This window comes from Ammodytes marinus, assembly GCF_949987685.1.
Source record: "Ammodytes marinus genome assembly, chromosome: 3".
NCBI classification, from domain to species: Eukaryota; Metazoa; Chordata; class Actinopteri; order Uranoscopiformes; family Ammodytidae; genus Ammodytes; species Ammodytes marinus.
The window spans coordinates 16,441,470-16,458,834 of NC_137232.1; the positions used below are offsets into that span (position 1 = coordinate 16,441,470).

The 17,365-nt window shown below is 39.1% G+C and overlaps 1 protein-coding gene across 4 annotated transcripts in view; it reads left to right on the forward strand.

Moving 5' to 3' along the window:
- Nucleotides 1-3,853: 3,853 nt before the first annotated feature.
- The window catches only part of LOC307248583 (serine/threonine-protein kinase DCLK1-like), a gene marked incomplete at both ends in the record, with an annotated part of 29,462 nt that continues 15,950 nt past the window's right edge, over nt 3,854-17,365 (forward strand). For 3 of the 4 annotated variants that reach the window (XM_080025003.1, XM_080025001.1, XM_080025004.1), the window contains 7 exons: nt 3,854-4,214; nt 4,452-4,798; nt 12,951-13,050; nt 13,860-13,976; nt 14,112-14,206; nt 16,841-16,928; nt 17,035-17,201. In XM_080025003.1, the coding sequence (XP_079881129.1) occupies nt 3,854-4,214; nt 4,452-4,798; nt 12,951-13,050; nt 13,860-13,976; nt 14,112-14,206; nt 16,841-16,928; nt 17,035-17,201 (1,275 nt within the window). Of the gene's footprint in view, nt 4,215-4,451; nt 4,799-12,950; nt 13,051-13,859; nt 13,977-14,111; nt 14,207-16,840; nt 16,929-17,013; nt 17,202-17,365 lie in introns of all 4 variants that reach the window. The other variant, XM_080025002.1, reaches the window with a different exon arrangement.

Below are 17,365 nucleotides of genomic sequence, written 5' to 3' on the forward strand. Positions count from 1 at the left end.
TATTAGTTGGGTAAACCAGAAGTGAATCGATGGAACTTTTTTTCTACTGGAGGTTTGATTGAGTTTTTTTCATCTGTTTGTTTAAGGGCTAAAGGTTTGGCCAACATGTACTGATGGGAGAGCAACAGGATAAATCAGGCTAAGAGTGACATCCCGTACTGTTATACTACACCAAGTGGGGTTCATGAATGTAGAGGACGAGTTCATTCTTTCTTTTTCCACTGGCCGAAAAGAGGCAGAGAGAAATTGATACTGGCACACTGGCAGCATTTGTCCCCGGGGAACAGCAAATTTGTCCAACATATTGGCGGGGCTTGCTCTGTGGTCAGGCCATCAGCTGGAGGAAGCATTGGATCCATGATCTGAGGATTTGTTATTGTGATAAACTGATTAACTTTTTTTGAGAACTTCTGCGGTGTGCATCTTCCCTTAGACATGATCTGAAATGAAATACTATGTTGACAAACTCAAACTGAAAAACATGCAATTCAGTTATCTGAAACTTCTTATCCCAGGATGGGGTGCTTTTCACAGCAAGCCAGTCCATCTTTGGGCTAAATACATTGAATTCCATTCATTTAGTTGAGGCCTAGGGTAAGGTAGGGTTGCTATCTCCCTCTAGGATTTGATTTTGGGATGAAAAGAAATAGATTGACTTTTCACAGCAAACCAGTACATTTTTGGGCTATTTTCATTTAATTTAATTCATTAAAGATCTCCTATTATACTACTTTTCTGGTCTTAATTTCTTGTTAAAAACTGCTATAGAGCAACCTGACACGAATCACATCACAAAAAACCATGTAGATTTTCGGGACACTCTTCCTCTCATCCTAGCGAGCACAGCGGTCTGCTCCACACACTGCTTTGAGCTTCTCCGCCCCTCCACCCTCCTGCAAACCCCACTATGTTGTGATAGGTTACCTTCCTTCCGGAACATTTCCAGCAGCGCGCGGGGAGACTTCTGAGAGAGGAATGTGGGAGCGCGCGGGGAGATTTCTGAGAGAGGAAGGTGGGGGCATGGCCGGAGCTTGCCTGAGCAGCATTACCATACATGGAAACATCCGGGCACGATACTCGAAATTTGAACAAGTGAATTCTCGACCGGCTGCCCTAGTGTTTAGTGCTCTGCATAGCCACCCCAGACGGTAAGCAGGGAATACGTCTAAATACATGTACGTAATTATTTGATACGCTAGTATGGTTAAACATGACTATAAATCATTATAACAACGTTTATAGGTCATAAAAGTCGAAAAGTATCATAGGTCCTCTTTAAGTTGACGACTAGGGTTAAGGTTAGGGCCTTCCAGGCAGCGCTGCCTTGACACCATCGAACAACAATATCATGTAAAAATCTAAAAACAAAGAATTGTTTTAATTTTTCCGGTCTCGTCAACTACAAATACAACACTAGATACTTTATATTCAAAACTGATGATTCACAGTACATATTATGGTTTACACAAGTCAAAGTGTTGAGTGTCTGATGATCTATTGCACATTTTTTGTAGTCCTTTTCACTAATTTGCAATCAGTATCAGCATATCAGGATCTTACCTTGAATCATGTGATTGGACCGATTTGCTAATCATACTATTATCATACATCTGATGATATTTGAAGGTTTACCTGCAAATATTCACTGTAAATTTGCACGAGAAAAATCATATATCCATAAGCTTTGAAGTGGAATATTTACAGAGTATAGACTTCATTTGTAGACTCCAAGGAAGGTCAAACAAAGACATATTTGAAAACACATAAATGTTCCACTAAATTAAACATTGAGATACATCTAAAAGTTGTTAAAGTTGCAAGAAAGATTAGGCCTATACTTTTCAACAAATCACACGTTTGGCATTTTTAAATAACCTTCCAAACTTTAAGGATAAGTGTATTATGCCTTCAGCAGGCCAGCTGGATAAAAGCCACATGATAAAGTAATTGTTTGCATCAAGTTGAACCATTTTGTAAAATGCTGATAACCAAGAAACAAGATGTGTCCTGGGCCAACTCCTTATTCTTGCAAGATGTAGCCTATAGGCCTATGAAAGCATGACTCTGCTGTGATGATTTTCAAAGAAAAATATTCAAATTACCCATTAGGTGGTCTTCGGCCCACACTTAATTGATGTTCATAAGTGGATAATTCTGTGTGGAGTGGGTCCCTCAAACGATCATCATGTCAAATCATGTATACTCAGACTAGTGACACGGTCCGTTCGAGTGTCTAGTTCGGTAGATGTCGTAATCCAATCTAGTTGTGCCATGGAAACGCACTGACTGACATGGCACTCTATGTAGTTACTAGCACCTCTCCAGATAACAGTCACCATAATCCACCCTCTGGCAGAAGTGCGCACTGTCTAAGCTACTCAATATAACACATCAATAGCTCTGTGTAACCAAACCCTGAACTCAGCTCGTCACTGTGTGAGAGGGAGATCCTTCTGATGTAGAGAAGCTGAATTCAAGTTTCTTAGTTATGGGTTGTTTATTGGGAGGTGTGTGGACCTTATCAGTAAGAAAGATTACACCCCAGATTCGGTGACATACAAAGACAACATTACTACTTTATACACTCTTATGTTTACATGAGGTGTTGACCCTATCAGCTGACTTCAAGGTACAATTAACTGCTGTCTGGTGGCATGGCTAGTTGCTATCCATTTCATTGTCATTACATGGAATTGTCTTACTACACCCTCAGCAAAGATTCCATATTTCCTTGCCTATTCTTTTTCTTCTGACCTTGGGATCCTTTTGGACCCAACATCAGTAGTATCACACACATAGCTCTAATGATATGAAACTATATTGATTGATTGCATGCAAATGCAAGAACCTATGACATTTGTATTTAACATTTAATAAATGCAGTGCCTTGTTATTATATAAAATTCCACCCCAAAAATAACTGAAAAAAAAATTGCTTAAGTTAGCTTGAAACCTGCATGGTGATTATTCGATTTAAAAAATAAAAAATAATTATTAGCCCTATTCTATTATTATTTAATTTTTTTTTACGAAAATATCCCAACGCGGGTCATCCTCAAAGTGAACGCGCATCATTCAAACACGCACTGAGGCTTTAGTGAGGGCGGAGACTGGGTTGCAACCTCTGACAGCAACGTGTACGAGGAGCGCTGACAGCAGAGTGGTCCGCGGTGTAAATCACTGCAATAGCAGAGGGGTGGGTGGAGGAGGACACCGGCTGCAGCCCTGCCTCCTCTCTGCATGTGAACACACACAGCAGCAGCAGCAGCAGCAGCAGAGTAGACTCACGGCAGACACCGCAGACACAGAGGCATCTCAGGGGCAACAAAGGGACGCGTGGCTCATCCAAGGAATCAATTGAATACATTATTAATTGAAATAAGTTCGGTTTACATATCCTCGTCCTATTATCAGTCCTCACCTCTAAGGTAAGCGCAATTGCACCAGCTCAAGGATAATCCACGTTGTATATCGTTTTTTTCTTCCTATTTTAAAAAGCCTATATAGCCTATGTATTTTTAAAATTATTGTTTATCTATAACACTAATCCTTCATATATACCTAACTAGGCTTTCACTGTTGATGTTGTGCTAACCACTGCACATTTTTTAGCTAATCAGATTGAATTGAGACACACCAGGGAGCATGAAATGGGTGTGACATGTTACTTCATACTGTGTGTAGCCACCAGCAGCAGTAGCAGCATCAGAGCCAGTACCAGTGCTGCTGTAGGCTACATATCAGGAGTGTGACTATCTAGACTTACTAAGAGCTGGCTTTCTCTAATGTTCAAGTTATTCCAATAGTAATCATTCTCTTTGTATTATTTAGGGTGTAATAGAACTGCACAGTCATGGAGCTGGAGCACTTTGATGAGCGGGACAAGGCTGAGCGATATACCCGAAGGGGCTCAAGAGGGAATGGGCTCCCCAGTCCAACTCATAGCGCTCACTGCAGCCTGTACAGAACCAGGACACTGCAAAAGCTGAGCTCAGAGAAGAAGGCCAAGAAGATACGTTTCTACCGCAACGGGGACCGCTATTTCAAAGGGATTGTGTATGCCATTTCTCAGGACAGATTTAGGTCCATAGAGGCACTCCTGGCTGACCTCACAAGATGTCTGTCAGACAATGTCAACCTGCCACAAGGGGTGCGGACCATTTATACTGTTGATGGGACATCAAGGATCACCAGCATGGACCAGCTGGTGGAAGGTGAGTCGTGAATTGTTGTAGTTGTGCCCCCAGAGTAATATGATATCAATTAAGTCACAAACTCTACCTAAATTAACGGCTGATCAAGATTGTATCAAATTGAAAGACTTCCTCAGTCTTGTAAAGCAGTAGCAGCCAGGGGTACAATTACCTGTGATATTTGCTTTTTATATTCAATGTGTATGAGCTTTTGTTTGAAGTCTAGGAATTCTCTTAATGTCTCTTGATTTTCTGCAGGAGAGAGCTATGTTTGTGCATCCATAGAGCCCTACAAGAAGCTGGACTACACAAAGAATGTAAATCCCAACTGGTCACATGGTGCTAGGACAGCTGTGTCCGTTCGGGAGCCATCTTCACTTGGTAGTGCCCAGGCTGGAAGCCCAGAAACCAGGGAGAGTAAGGACTTCATCAAGCCCAAACTGGTAACCATCGTCCGCAGTGGAGTAAAGCCACGCAAGGCCGTCCGGATCCTGCTCAACAAGAAGACTGCACACTCCTTTGAGCAAGTCATGACTGACATCACAGATGCCATTAAGCTGGACTCTGGAGCTGTCAAAAAGATATATACCATTGACGGCAAAATGGTAGGTGTTAAGTTAAAATTTCTAGTTAGTGATTTTGTAACTGTCAATGCTTCTACAGTTAGGCTTGAAACAAATGTGATATTCTGTCTACCATTAAAGAAATCATACTTCAGTTTGGGAAAGTCACAGTGACCTTTGCCCATCCTATGTGTGCATGAGTTTCTGCATTCCCTCTAAGAGAAAGCAATAAATATGTCTCACCAGTTGGCATACTACACTCTACTGTGTGATTCAGAGCAAAGTTAGTTGCAAACACTCTGTTTGGTGGTGCGTGCAGTTGGTGAAGCTTGTACATTTTTGGTACTTAATCGGCATAATTGAAGAAAAAATTCTGTTAATGTAAGAGACTTTAAGACACTTTTCATAGCATATATTCTAATTTGTTTTATTTACAGTATGCTAATTTCAAACCAAAGCACTGCAACTGAATGTTTGCATTTGAAAATCATAGAACAAAGCAGACAAATCTAAATGCTCTATACCTGAGAAAGTGTCATTATCTTCTGCCTTTTTCTTGACCACCGATACATCGATTCCTCAAAAGACAAAAAGAAAAAAGGATGTTTTTGTTTGGTAGAAGTCAAAGGGGATGAGGATGACCTTTGTGTATCTGTTCATAGTTTGGCTGTTTGCAGCTTGTACATTATATACATTTAGTTGGTTTGTTCTCTCCACACTATGATATTCCATTTAATGTATTTCACATAGGAGGTGTACATCAGCAAGCTGCACATGCCTGCACACAGTCATGGTACACATTTGCAGTCAACACAAGCTGAGTTTATTTAGCATAGTGAGTGAATGTTGAGGTTTTGGAGGAAAAATAAAACTTTGCCTCTCACATTAGAAGTGGTGTGCTCTACTCTGTTCCTCATTCATAGCTACAGCGCAGTAGGTTAAAAGTCAACAGGGAATATCTGCTAAATGTGTTACAAGAAATAGGTTTCTAGGACTCCATCTCATGTTCCTACCAAACAGTAGCACTTAATTGAATGGATATTCACTTTGTAAATGAATACCAAACAGGAAATCTGATCAGTGACTTAGCTGCACCTACAGTATATAACAAGCTGCTTGAATTAACTTTTCATATACCCTATATATATATATAAAATATATTTTATTTTTTATTAAACTTTTTGGACTGCAGTTTAACTTGTTGCCAACAGTTCTTGCTGCAAGTGCCTTATTTTACAAAACATTGTAACCATACATTGCATTGATTAACAGTTTCCTGCATTTGATCGCAATAACAGAGGAAGTTTTGCTTTATGGGCTGATAAAGATGGACACTTAATTAAAATAGTTAACCTCACATAGAATTGTTAGATAACATGCAAAATATCCCACAAAAATAATCAGCACTTTAACTTAACCTTTTGATAATATCTTATCACCGGCACTGTATATTTAGTAACCCTATCACAAAATATAATGAGTTGGCTTTTTCCTGTGATGGTTTCTATGGTGACATGGTTTCCTGAGCTGGTTGCTAAGGAACAGCCTCTGCGGCAGAGCGGTGCAGTAGTGATGTCAGGACTGTAGGTGTAGTGTGAGAGGCCTCAGAGATCGATGCAGTGCTTGGGTCTGTCAGCCCTGTAGTACACATGGCTGCAAGATGGAGCACATGGCTGAGGCAAAGTCCCAGGAGCAGTTAGGGATTTTCACACCCACAAAAAAGAAAACATCAAAAATCTTTTCAATTATTTTAGGAAAACTGATTATACAGTCGAAAGTATTCCTGGACATCATGTCTACTGTGTATAGTGTGAAAGTAAAACATTCAAATATTTCTATGGTTCTGCATGTGTCTACCACACAGTCATTTACAAAACATAATTGCTTCTTCAATTTGTTTAAAATGATCTATGCCTTCGGCCCTTCTGTGCTTGTGCCAGTGCTGTTCTTTGCTCTAGTTTCCCTGCTTTCTGTACTTATTGCCATGTTGCGGCTCCAGATGGCCAAATAAACCCCCGTTGGCATCACTGGGCCAGTTTTCATGGGTATTTAACCTTTGGTAAATGACCTGTTTGTGCTTTTTCTGTCATGAGACAATGACATACTGTGGAAATAATAAATTCTGGCCATTTTGTTTTTTAACAATATTCAGATAGTTACATTTTCAAACATTACCCACTTGATTAGACTATGTATTTACTTAACTTAAAAAAAAGAATTCTACTAGTTATATCACGTGTATTTTGAACTGATATTTTATCGCCCTTGTCATTCGTCTTTTGGTGGATCTGCTTAGTGGGTTGCTCTGCATGGCGGCTGTGATCCCTCCATACTGCTGACTCACTCTGTAATGGTGGTCTGCTATGAGAGGGAGGTTTAACTTGGACACAACACAGATCTTGGGATGCATGTGTTTTATGAACCTCAAATGGCTGATTATTAAAAAATATTATCAACATTGTTGAAGAGTGTGACAAACATAAGGTATACAGATAATGGAACGGACACCATGCTGATGAGGCTTTTTTGAAACAAGAAAACATGGCTGAACTGTTGTGATCAGGCTGTTTTGTGTGGGATGACATGACATTCAAATCCCTGCTGTAGTTGCTATTGCTCTGCTCTGTAATAGTATTATGCACATAGCTCACTCTGTGTGTTAGAGTCAACACTGCTTTTTGAAATAGATGGCTTCTTGTTGAAAAGAGACTTCATTCTCTAAGGCAAAAATGTGTATCAGTAGATGTTCATGTTTACAAAAGTAGACACTGGGTGGAAGTGATAATGAGGTTTACACTGTGTGCCAGAAATGAAAACCTTTACTTGTCTTTACCAATTCATTTACTCAGGCTGTCATTGACTCTTGAGCCATTTCCTGGTCTGTTCCATGTTCAGTGTGTGCCCACAATGAATCTCTGTTGGTCTCTGCTCATACCACAGATGTGGTTTCTGGAGGATGCTAAGTGGTGATTAGTGATAGTTTTTAGAACAGTTTATGAAGTAGGTTCACTTCTTTTGTTTTAAGGAACCCGACAGAGAAGGTATTCCAAACATTAATATACAGAAAGACTAGCAACATGTTGGTGCAAATATATCAGTGAATCATATAGGGGAAGGTGGGGTGATTTGTGCAACTTTTTACTCAAAGTGATTTTAAAGTGAGGCCTTGACAGTTATGTCTCCAACTCAAATATGTACATATATTTCAGGATGTTGTGCATCCCTGGCAATAAAAACTTTGGATCTGGAATAAACTGTTTAGGAAATATAGCTTTCGGAAAAAAAGTTGTCTTGTCGCACAAATCACCCCACGACAAAGTCACCATCATCATCTTTCTGGCCATCTGAACTCTCATCAGTGGTGTCGTTAAGTGGAATTGAGATGTCACTCTCTTCTGAGCTACTGTAGACAATCACTTTCTTTTGGTGACCAGCGTATACAGCCATGCCACTGGCACAACTCTCAGAAATGTACTTTGCACTAGTTGCTCCGTGCTTGTGGAACTAACTGCCACCTGACAAATGTGATTCCCCCTACATTTCTGCCTTTAAATCAAGGCTCAAAACCCATATGTACACCCTGGTGTTTCCTCCCCATTAACTATCTTACCTCTGCACTACTATCTGTGTTTATGTGGATGTATGGGCTTTACGTCTTTTATTTTGGTTATTGTTATTGTACCTTCATTGTTTACCTACTGAATGCACTATGTACAGCACTTTGGACAGTGCAAACTGTCATAAATGTGCTTTTATAAATACATTTTACTTACTTACTTACTTATAACTCACCCAGGCCCTTGCGCACAAATCACCCCATCCCCAGAATTTTGGATAATAGGCATGATGCAGCAATTTAGGGTTGACATTGTGCTAACTATATAGACTCAAAGTGTAGCATACCAAAGCACTAAAACATGTGTCAAATGTCTTCAAACGTGTCTATAATTGTTCAGACACAATAATCAAAAAACCTTGATCATGGAAATTTTACTTTGAAAGGCAAAACACAGTTTAGCTCAAAAGCTTAAACGTGCTTATATCTTATTCCTTGTGTCTCCCTTCTTTACAGGATGAGTCAAATGGACGGCTCTTCTTAAATATGTGGTCACATTTCCAATTTCTTCCACGGTTTTCTAGAAACAAGGGGTTTTGCAACTTCCAAAATGCACAAATCACCCCACCTTCCCCTATTGTGTTTTTCTTTCTAAAAATAAAAGCTGAATTCTATTATTTGTAATGGATTATTTACTTAGTTTTTCTTGACAGATTCAATTATTCTCAGACACTGTCATTTGTAAAGCTCTTATTGTACCTAAAGGATGAAGTAGATAGGGAGGGTGTCTGGCTTTCCTCTCACCTGCTGTTGTGACTTGGCTGTTAAACACAGAACAGTGACTCACTGAGAAGAGAATACATTTTTCTGTTCACTCTTCTGTTCTGAAAGGCTACAAATTATTATAGAGCTAAAGTGGTTACTGTCAGCTATGTTTATAATAATTATAGGGCCTGCATTCAGTAAATGTGACATATTGTTGATTTTAAATTTCAGTTGATGACAGTCGTACATCATGATCATAAAGTCCACAAATATAATGAAGTTTGTAAAGTTATTCAAGATAAACTGAGAGGCACCTATTTGCAGACAAATTGGGAAACGGAGCCACCGCTAGGTGAACGCCGGCAGTAAAACAAAAAGAAGAAGAAACGCTGGGTGATCGCCGCCAGTAAAAAAAAACAAAGAAGAAATTTCGTATTTCCGGTGGAGCTCCGTTTCTCCATGGGTCTGCAAATAGGTACTCTTGGATAAACTGGAAGATGGGAAGGGATTTGTGCGCATAATGTCGAGTCAAAGTAAAAAAAATAAAAATCCACTGTAATATTTTTAGAATTCCTTCATTGCCTGTGTAGAAATGGCATTTTGATTCCCATGTTCCCATGCCTTAACATGACTTTTACATCGATTGACACACAGTATATCATGTTACTTCCATATCAGCAGCCAAGGTCTTTTCTTCTTCTTCAGAAAGTCAGGCATTGTTAGAACTACTAAGTGTTAAATATAGAAACTCAAAACTAGGACATTATGTTTAGGCATTTTGGAAATTTGTAGGTGTGTGTGTGTCCTTGTGGATTTCCACATACTGCTGACTTGCACATACTGCTGACTTGCTTTATTACAAGTATTATCTGTTGTGTAATCGATGGTCTGTACAATTGTTCAGATTGATTAGTAGATAGCATGCATACCTCTGTGCTTCCAACAATGCAATGCTTGTGCTTGAAGAAATCACAGTTAAAACCCTCACAATCAATATTTGCACAGGATGCTCCAGAACCACAATAAGAGAGAGAGAGAGAGAGAGTGTGTGTGTGTGTGTGTGTGTGTGTGTGTGTGTGTGTGTGTGTGTGTGTGTGTGTGTGTGTGTGTGTGTGTGTGTGTGTGTGTGTGTGTGTGTGTGTGTGTGTGTGTGTGTGTGTGTGTGTGTGTGTGTGTGTGTGTGTGTGTGTGTGTGTGTGTGTGTGTGTGTGTGTGTGTGTGTGTGTGTGTGTGTGTGTGTGTGTGTGTGTGTGTGTGTGTGTGTGTGTGTGTGTGTGTGTGTGTGTGTGTGTGTGTGTGTGTGTGTGTGTGTGTGTGTGTGTGTGTGTGTGTGTGTGTGTGTGGTAAGGGGGATGGTAGGCCTGGTGGAGCTGCTGTGTCACGAGCCAGCAGGCATACGTGATCAATATAAAGCAGAATCATCATGATTGTCCTAGTTAGGCTGTTACATCATATGTTTGAGGTTTCCTATTTCCTAGTATTTAAGTCAATTTTTTTACTTTGATTTATAAAAAAAATGCATACAAATATAAATGTTGTATAGACATCCACCAAAATGTCTAAAGCCAGAATAGCCCCCACAGCGACAACAGAGACAATGTTTTCTATGTTATTCTGTCTTTCTGTCTTAAACATTGTTTCATATTGCATATGTGATGTGACTTAGCCTTATTGTCTACAGTTTGTACTGTTCAGGGCTCCAGATAGGATCTGACAGTGGATTGAAAAGTATAGCCATGTCCCTCTCATCATCATCATCTGAGACTCAGCTGTGATTCTGTCTGTCTGGTCTCCTTGGTAACGGCTGTTCAGCTCTCCTCCCTTTGGGATCTCACACCCTTTTGGAGGAGGGGCAGTGGCAGTCGGAGGGGCGTCTGCAGTGAAGAGGGCCACATTAAGACCCCCTCTGTGCTCAATTTGTATTTCAAGATTACATGGCTGAATGACCTTTAGCTCTTTGGCTGCAGGTTTCTGATAAATCGGCTCCTTTGTTTGGTGGATAATCCGAAGAAAAAAAAATGTTTGGTTAGAAAATATCAAAACTGCATGTGTTCTCTTTATTATTATTTTATACCAAAGTCACCAGAAATAATCTGAGATTTAAACAATTGAAAACAGGATATTGGCAAATCATAACTAAGGAGGATGGTAACATAAGATTTAATATATGGTTACAGGGCAGTCAGGTTGAGAGAGTGTGGTGGCTTCCTTTGTGGCTGCTTTTGCTCTATGTCTCAGCACTTAAGTCTTCTTATTAGAGTCCTGCTGAACTCTGCATGGTTCTTAATGATGAGACAATTAATAATGTATGTACATATTCAGTGTTTGCAACTGTCAAGTTGCCAGATTTCTTTTTGTCGTAGGTAATACATAATCATGTGGTAGTTACTTAAACAAAACAAAAAAAAACTATGTACTAGGTAATGCATAACTATGTAGTTGTTACTAAAAACACATGTAGTAGTTACTAAGAAAACAAAACAAAAAAAACTATGTAGTATAGGTAATGCACAACTATGTAGTTACTAAAAACAAAAAACAAAAAAAAACTATGTAGTTACTAAAAAAACTATGAAGTATAGGTAATGCATAACTATGTAGTATTTACTATAAAAAAATGTAGTAGGTAATGCATATCTTTGTAGTAGTTACTACAATTTTGTGTACCTTATTGTAAAGTGTTACCCATCCTTCTGTCTAGGAAATGAAAACAGGAGCTCTACATTCTCTGGCACACTGCTGTAGTTAAGTGCATCAATAACCCTTTTGTGGAGAAGGTCAGACCTCCGTCATCATCTTCATTTATTAATGACACTGCATCCACTGTGATGGGCTCCTGTATTAATGAGAGCAGTGGATGCAACAACTCAGTCATCTAGTTTCCCTTTGTAGAAAGTGAAAGCAATTGTAGTTTTATATCTTGAATGATCAAGATGAATTGATTTGTGGTGATCATGTTATTTCAACAAAAGTTGTTTATCCTTAAGGCAACATTTATTACATACCATTTATTGTTCCATGATGTAATACAGCTTCAGATGATAGACTTATATACCATATCAGATTTGGTCTAAAAAAACAATAACTAGTAAATAGTGAAAATGCCTCCATTTGAAGAACAATAGGCTTATCGTGCCCTGATGTAATTTGCTCCCTGAATGAAGGACTCGTATAAAAACATGTTGTAACATTGTTTCATATTGAAAAGTCCAAGAGGACAGAAGGCAATTAACCTAATCCCTCACAGGAGATGGAAACAATTAAATGACCGGCTGATGCCATTGTCACATATTGTGCTGCAGGTTTAAAAGAAGCTTCTTTTTACTTTGACATTACCCGGAGACATTTTCATAAGCAGAAGCCTCATACACCGATAGAAAGAAATGTTAATTCTATAATGCATGTGCTTTACACACTATTAGCTTTTTTCTCTCTCTCTCTCTCTCTCTCTCTCTCTCTCTCTCTCCTGTTACTGCCATGACCTGAGTTTTAAACAATACAGTAGATGAGTGCAATGTGCATCTGTACAGACATCTTTATAAACTGGATTTGTGGTGTTTCTGTGGGTGCTGGTCACTGCCCTCACACACTGAAATGAAATGTTACAACATCTTTTCCGAGATGCTAAATGAAAGCTTGACAGCTGTCCAAAATGGGCTAGGGAGTGCAGCTACTAACATATCAGTGTACATTGATTGGAAAATAATACCCACACGTATGTTGCTTTTTAGCTAGTGTATTTGATGAATTTATTTTGGTAAACCTATTACAGTACTCTCTTCTGTGATCCATACTGTATGCCGGGTACATTGACATTACACATCAAACTTGCTTTTGTATTAAAACTGACTGAAACATCTCCATCTTTTCCAGATCACCTGCCTTCAGGACTTCTTTGGGGAAGATGATATATTCTTTGCCTGTGGCCCAGAGAAGTTTCGATATCAGGATGACTTCAACTTGGATGAAACAGGTAAGGGTTATTTTATTCATAAGCGGATAAGATCGTTAGAAGAGCATAAGGTTAACACTATCCGGGTTTGGATATGTTTGCCGACTGTGGCCATGCACATCATTGCCTTCTTTTGTGGATCTATTGGTATTGTGCTTCTTGCAACTCTGAAGTAAAAAATATATTCTTTCTTCTGTTGTGACTGCAATTTCTCACACTGGTAGAAGAAGTGCATATAAACGGTATGACGTGATGGTGCCAACTGTCACCTTTTTTCACTTCTAATCATTTGGTCTAAAATGTAAAGGCTAGACTTGATCAAAACAGTGCAAAGGCCGTATGGAAGTGTGATACACTGGAGATCAGATTGACACACTTCACATTCATAGTGAAAAATTCTCACTGAAAGCTTGTCAGCCTTAGTGGAATTATGTTACACAGTATAGACAAATATTCTTCACATTAAAAACAGATATGAAGCACACTGTCATTACCTCCATTCATTCACTTGACTATTTAGATTTAGATTCATCCAATATAAAGTGTGTGTGTGTGTGTGGGGGGGGGGGGGGGGGGGGAGGCTGAGTTTGATACATCTACTGGTCAGGATAAGGTGGATGTCATTACTCTTAATTTGTGGCTCTTTGGCTTTAGGCATTTGCACTGGAGAGAAAATATATTGAGTACAGTACTTTGTACTTGTAGCTTTTGGTTAGAAGCTCTTGTTCAATATTTTTTTTTTTACTAACACACTTTCAAATAGTTTATCCTGAGAACAATTATTCTGCAGCAGTGTTTGTTTTTATGTATTTTTTCCTCTTTCTCTATAGAATGCCGGGTGTCAAAGTCTCAATCATATGGCCGGCTCCCCTCCATACATGGTCGCTCTTCCCCAAGAGGTGGTGGGATGTCTCGCAGGAGCAAATCTCCTTCATCCACTGGTTCAGGTAAGTTTGTGTGTGTATGTGTGTGTGTGTGTGTGTGTGTGTGTGTGTTGTCTTGACATTAAAAAAACAAAGCCAAATGTATTGTGTCTGCATTATTTCATCATCATGCTGATTTTTTGTAATTCTGCCGTACAGCTAATGGCACTGCAGGCAGTCAGCTCTCTACACCTCGATCTGGAAAGTCTCCGAGCCCCTCTCCAACCAGTCCAGCTAGCCTCCGAAGACGACGGGTAATACACATTTATTTTCCTAATAAGTAATTAATAATAAGTTAATTTCTTAAAGTTTTATTTTGTATGTTACCATACATCATACCAAATACCCTTTGTGAATAATTACATCTGAATTAATTCTAGTGTCATTGAAAACGTTGTAGTCTATCGAGTTGTAGTTTATAAATGTGATAAATATCTCACCTTCAGAATATTGCCTAGCAAATTATGTGTGAGCCTCCACTAGCTTTATATTATTGACTTTATCATTACTCTTTGTTTTTGTTGCACAGTAATATGGCTGGAAGCACTGCTTGCGTTGTTTATATTGCTGATCTAAAAAAGATTGCACAGGGATTACAGGTTTGTGTGCTTGAGAGTTCATGAAAACAAAATCCCCCAGACTTCTTATCCACTCTGTCTACACATGCTCTGGTGAATTAAATGTCATCCGCAGTGCAGCTTTAGATTTTCACTGTGATTATCGTATTTCTTGGGAAGAAAAGCAAATTGTGAGACTACAATGCACAGTCAGTCAATGTCGGAGACAAATCCAATTGTCAGTGATACACTCATTAATTAATCATATTAGGTTATTATCTGGTATTGTGTCTGGGGCAGAAATACTATTTTTCTCTCAATCCTGTTTTGAACCGCATGCAGGTGGATATCGGAATAATGTTTCACCACACTTGATTTATCTCTACCTCAGTGGTTTCCCATTTTCACATAAAACATTTCTGGCGACCCCAGAGACATTTTTTTTTCTATAATTCTATAAGAAAAATGTGAACCTTTTTAAATTAAGATTCATCAATCTGGTGCACTTTGAGAATAAAACTAAGGCTAAATCAACTGTGTCCATGTGAGCTATTCAGTACTTTTTTCTTGAATAGTTTTTGGAATCACAGAATTACCAAAAAGCAGTCGTAAAAAAGGTGAAAAAACATGAAAAACTTTTGCGACATCTTCATTTATTAATGACACTGCATCCACTGTGATGGGCTCCTGTATTAATGAGAGCAGTGGATGCAACAACTCGGTCATAGTTTCCCTTTGTAGAAAGTGAAAGCAATTGTAGTTTTATATCTTGAATGATCAAGATGAATTGATTTGTGGTGATCATGTTATTTCAACAAAAGTTGTTTATTCTCTGGCTTAAGGGAACATTTATTACATACCATTTATTGTTCCATGTAATACAGCTTCAGATGATAGACTTATATACCATATCAGATTTGGTCTAAAAAAACAATAACTAGTAAATAGTGAAAATGCCTCCATTTGAAGAACAATAGGCTTATCGTGCCCTGATGTAATTTGCTCCCTGAATGAAGGACTCGTATAAAAACATGTTGTAACATTGTTTCATATTGAAAAGTCCAAGAGGACAGAAGGCAATTAACCTAATCCCTCACAGGAGATGGAAACTATTTAATGACCGGTGAAAAAAAGGTGAAAAAACATGAACAACTTTTTGCGACTTTTGGGGACCTTTGGGGACTTTTTGGCCTTTTTTGCGAATTTTGTCCCACATTTTTTTTTCTGAATGTTCGTGAAAAAAAAGACTAGACTAGACTAGAGAAACTAGAGAAATTTCCCCAAAAATGTCAAAAAACTCTAAAAAGTCGTAAAAAACATGAAAATTTAACAACTTTTTGCGACTTTTAGCAGCTTTTGGGGACTTTTTGGCGTTTTTTTGACTTATTTGCGATCCTCGTCCCAAATTTCTTTTTTCGGAATGTGCATGAAAAAAAAAATTCGCAAAAAAAAAAAAGTTCAACCCCTGCTATATATAGCAACCTGCCTCTGTAGTCAGGGCTAATTCTCTGTTATCAACCTGCTCAGGAGGCTATGCTAACTACCGTGACCGGAGCAAGTCCGACTGTTTTATAAAGCATCTGTCATTTCAAAAGCAACAACAAACAGATCGCACATATCCTTACAACGGAAAGGACCAGAGACATGAATAAATCCATTTATTTACGGCGTTATGTTGTGATATAGTGTCAGACCAACTATATTTAGCTTTACCTGCCTCTGCCATAAAGGCAATACCTGTCGTGAAATTATAGGGGGGAGGCGGGGCGTGCCGGTCGCAGAATACCACTTTTGGACTGGCATTACCGTTACTGAACGGCTCAAGCCATGGTATGGCAGTGGTTGCCGTGGCACTGCCACATGCCGGAAAACGATCTCGGCGTCTCTCGAAAAGGCTGCGTGAATGAGGCTTTACTAACTTAGTCCGATGCTGTGTTGTCACTTGACCCAGTTAGTTAAGGTTCACGCTCTGCACAGATGCTGCTGGGGCCGCCGGGACTTTTTGCTCCACGTGAGAAAAATTTTATATTTGAAGTTTGCATAATCCGTTTGATTGATGTACATGTTTTGATCGTTCAAAATCCAGTCCTCATTCAAGTGTATAATAAAAGACAAGTCTCAACATGAACAACAACACTAAAAAATGTGGGGTCGCGACCCACAGGTTGGGAAACGCTGCTCTACTTATTCTCAAACTGCATAGTCAAGGCTGGGAGAGTGTATCAAATAAGCTTTCTGTAAGCTGGCTGTAATCGAATTTTTACGAATTTTGCCTTCTCTGACTTTTGTGTAAGTGTTAAACTAACACCATGACTGTCTCTTTTCCCCCAGGGATCTCAGCACAGTGGCTCTTCACTCTCTTTAGCTTCTACCAAGGTCTGCAGCTCAATGGATGAAGGAGATGGACCTGGAAGTGAAGGTAAGATATATCATTAGTCATTAAACATAGTGTCAAAAATGTGTTTTCAATTATGTTACTTTTTATACCTTTTACATTATGGATCTTAATTTGTTTTGCCCCACAGCCGATCCAATGGACTACTATGGAGTTCCCGTCTCCATCGCAGAGAGGTACAAAGTGGGGAGGACATTAGGGGACGGGAACTTTGCTGTGGTCCGAGAGTGTGTGGAAAGATCCACAGGAAGAGAGTATGCTCTGAAGATCATCAGCAAAGATAAATGCAGGGGAAAGGTGAGCCTGACTTTAAGTATAATCATTGTTACCTCATTCATTTTCAAGAAGTTGTTATTGATATATAAAGTTGAGAGAGTTCTGTTTTGAATGCTCATTCAGTGTCTTTATGTTCTTTTTTGGTCCGCCAATATATAATAGGGACATCTCCACTTGGACTAAAA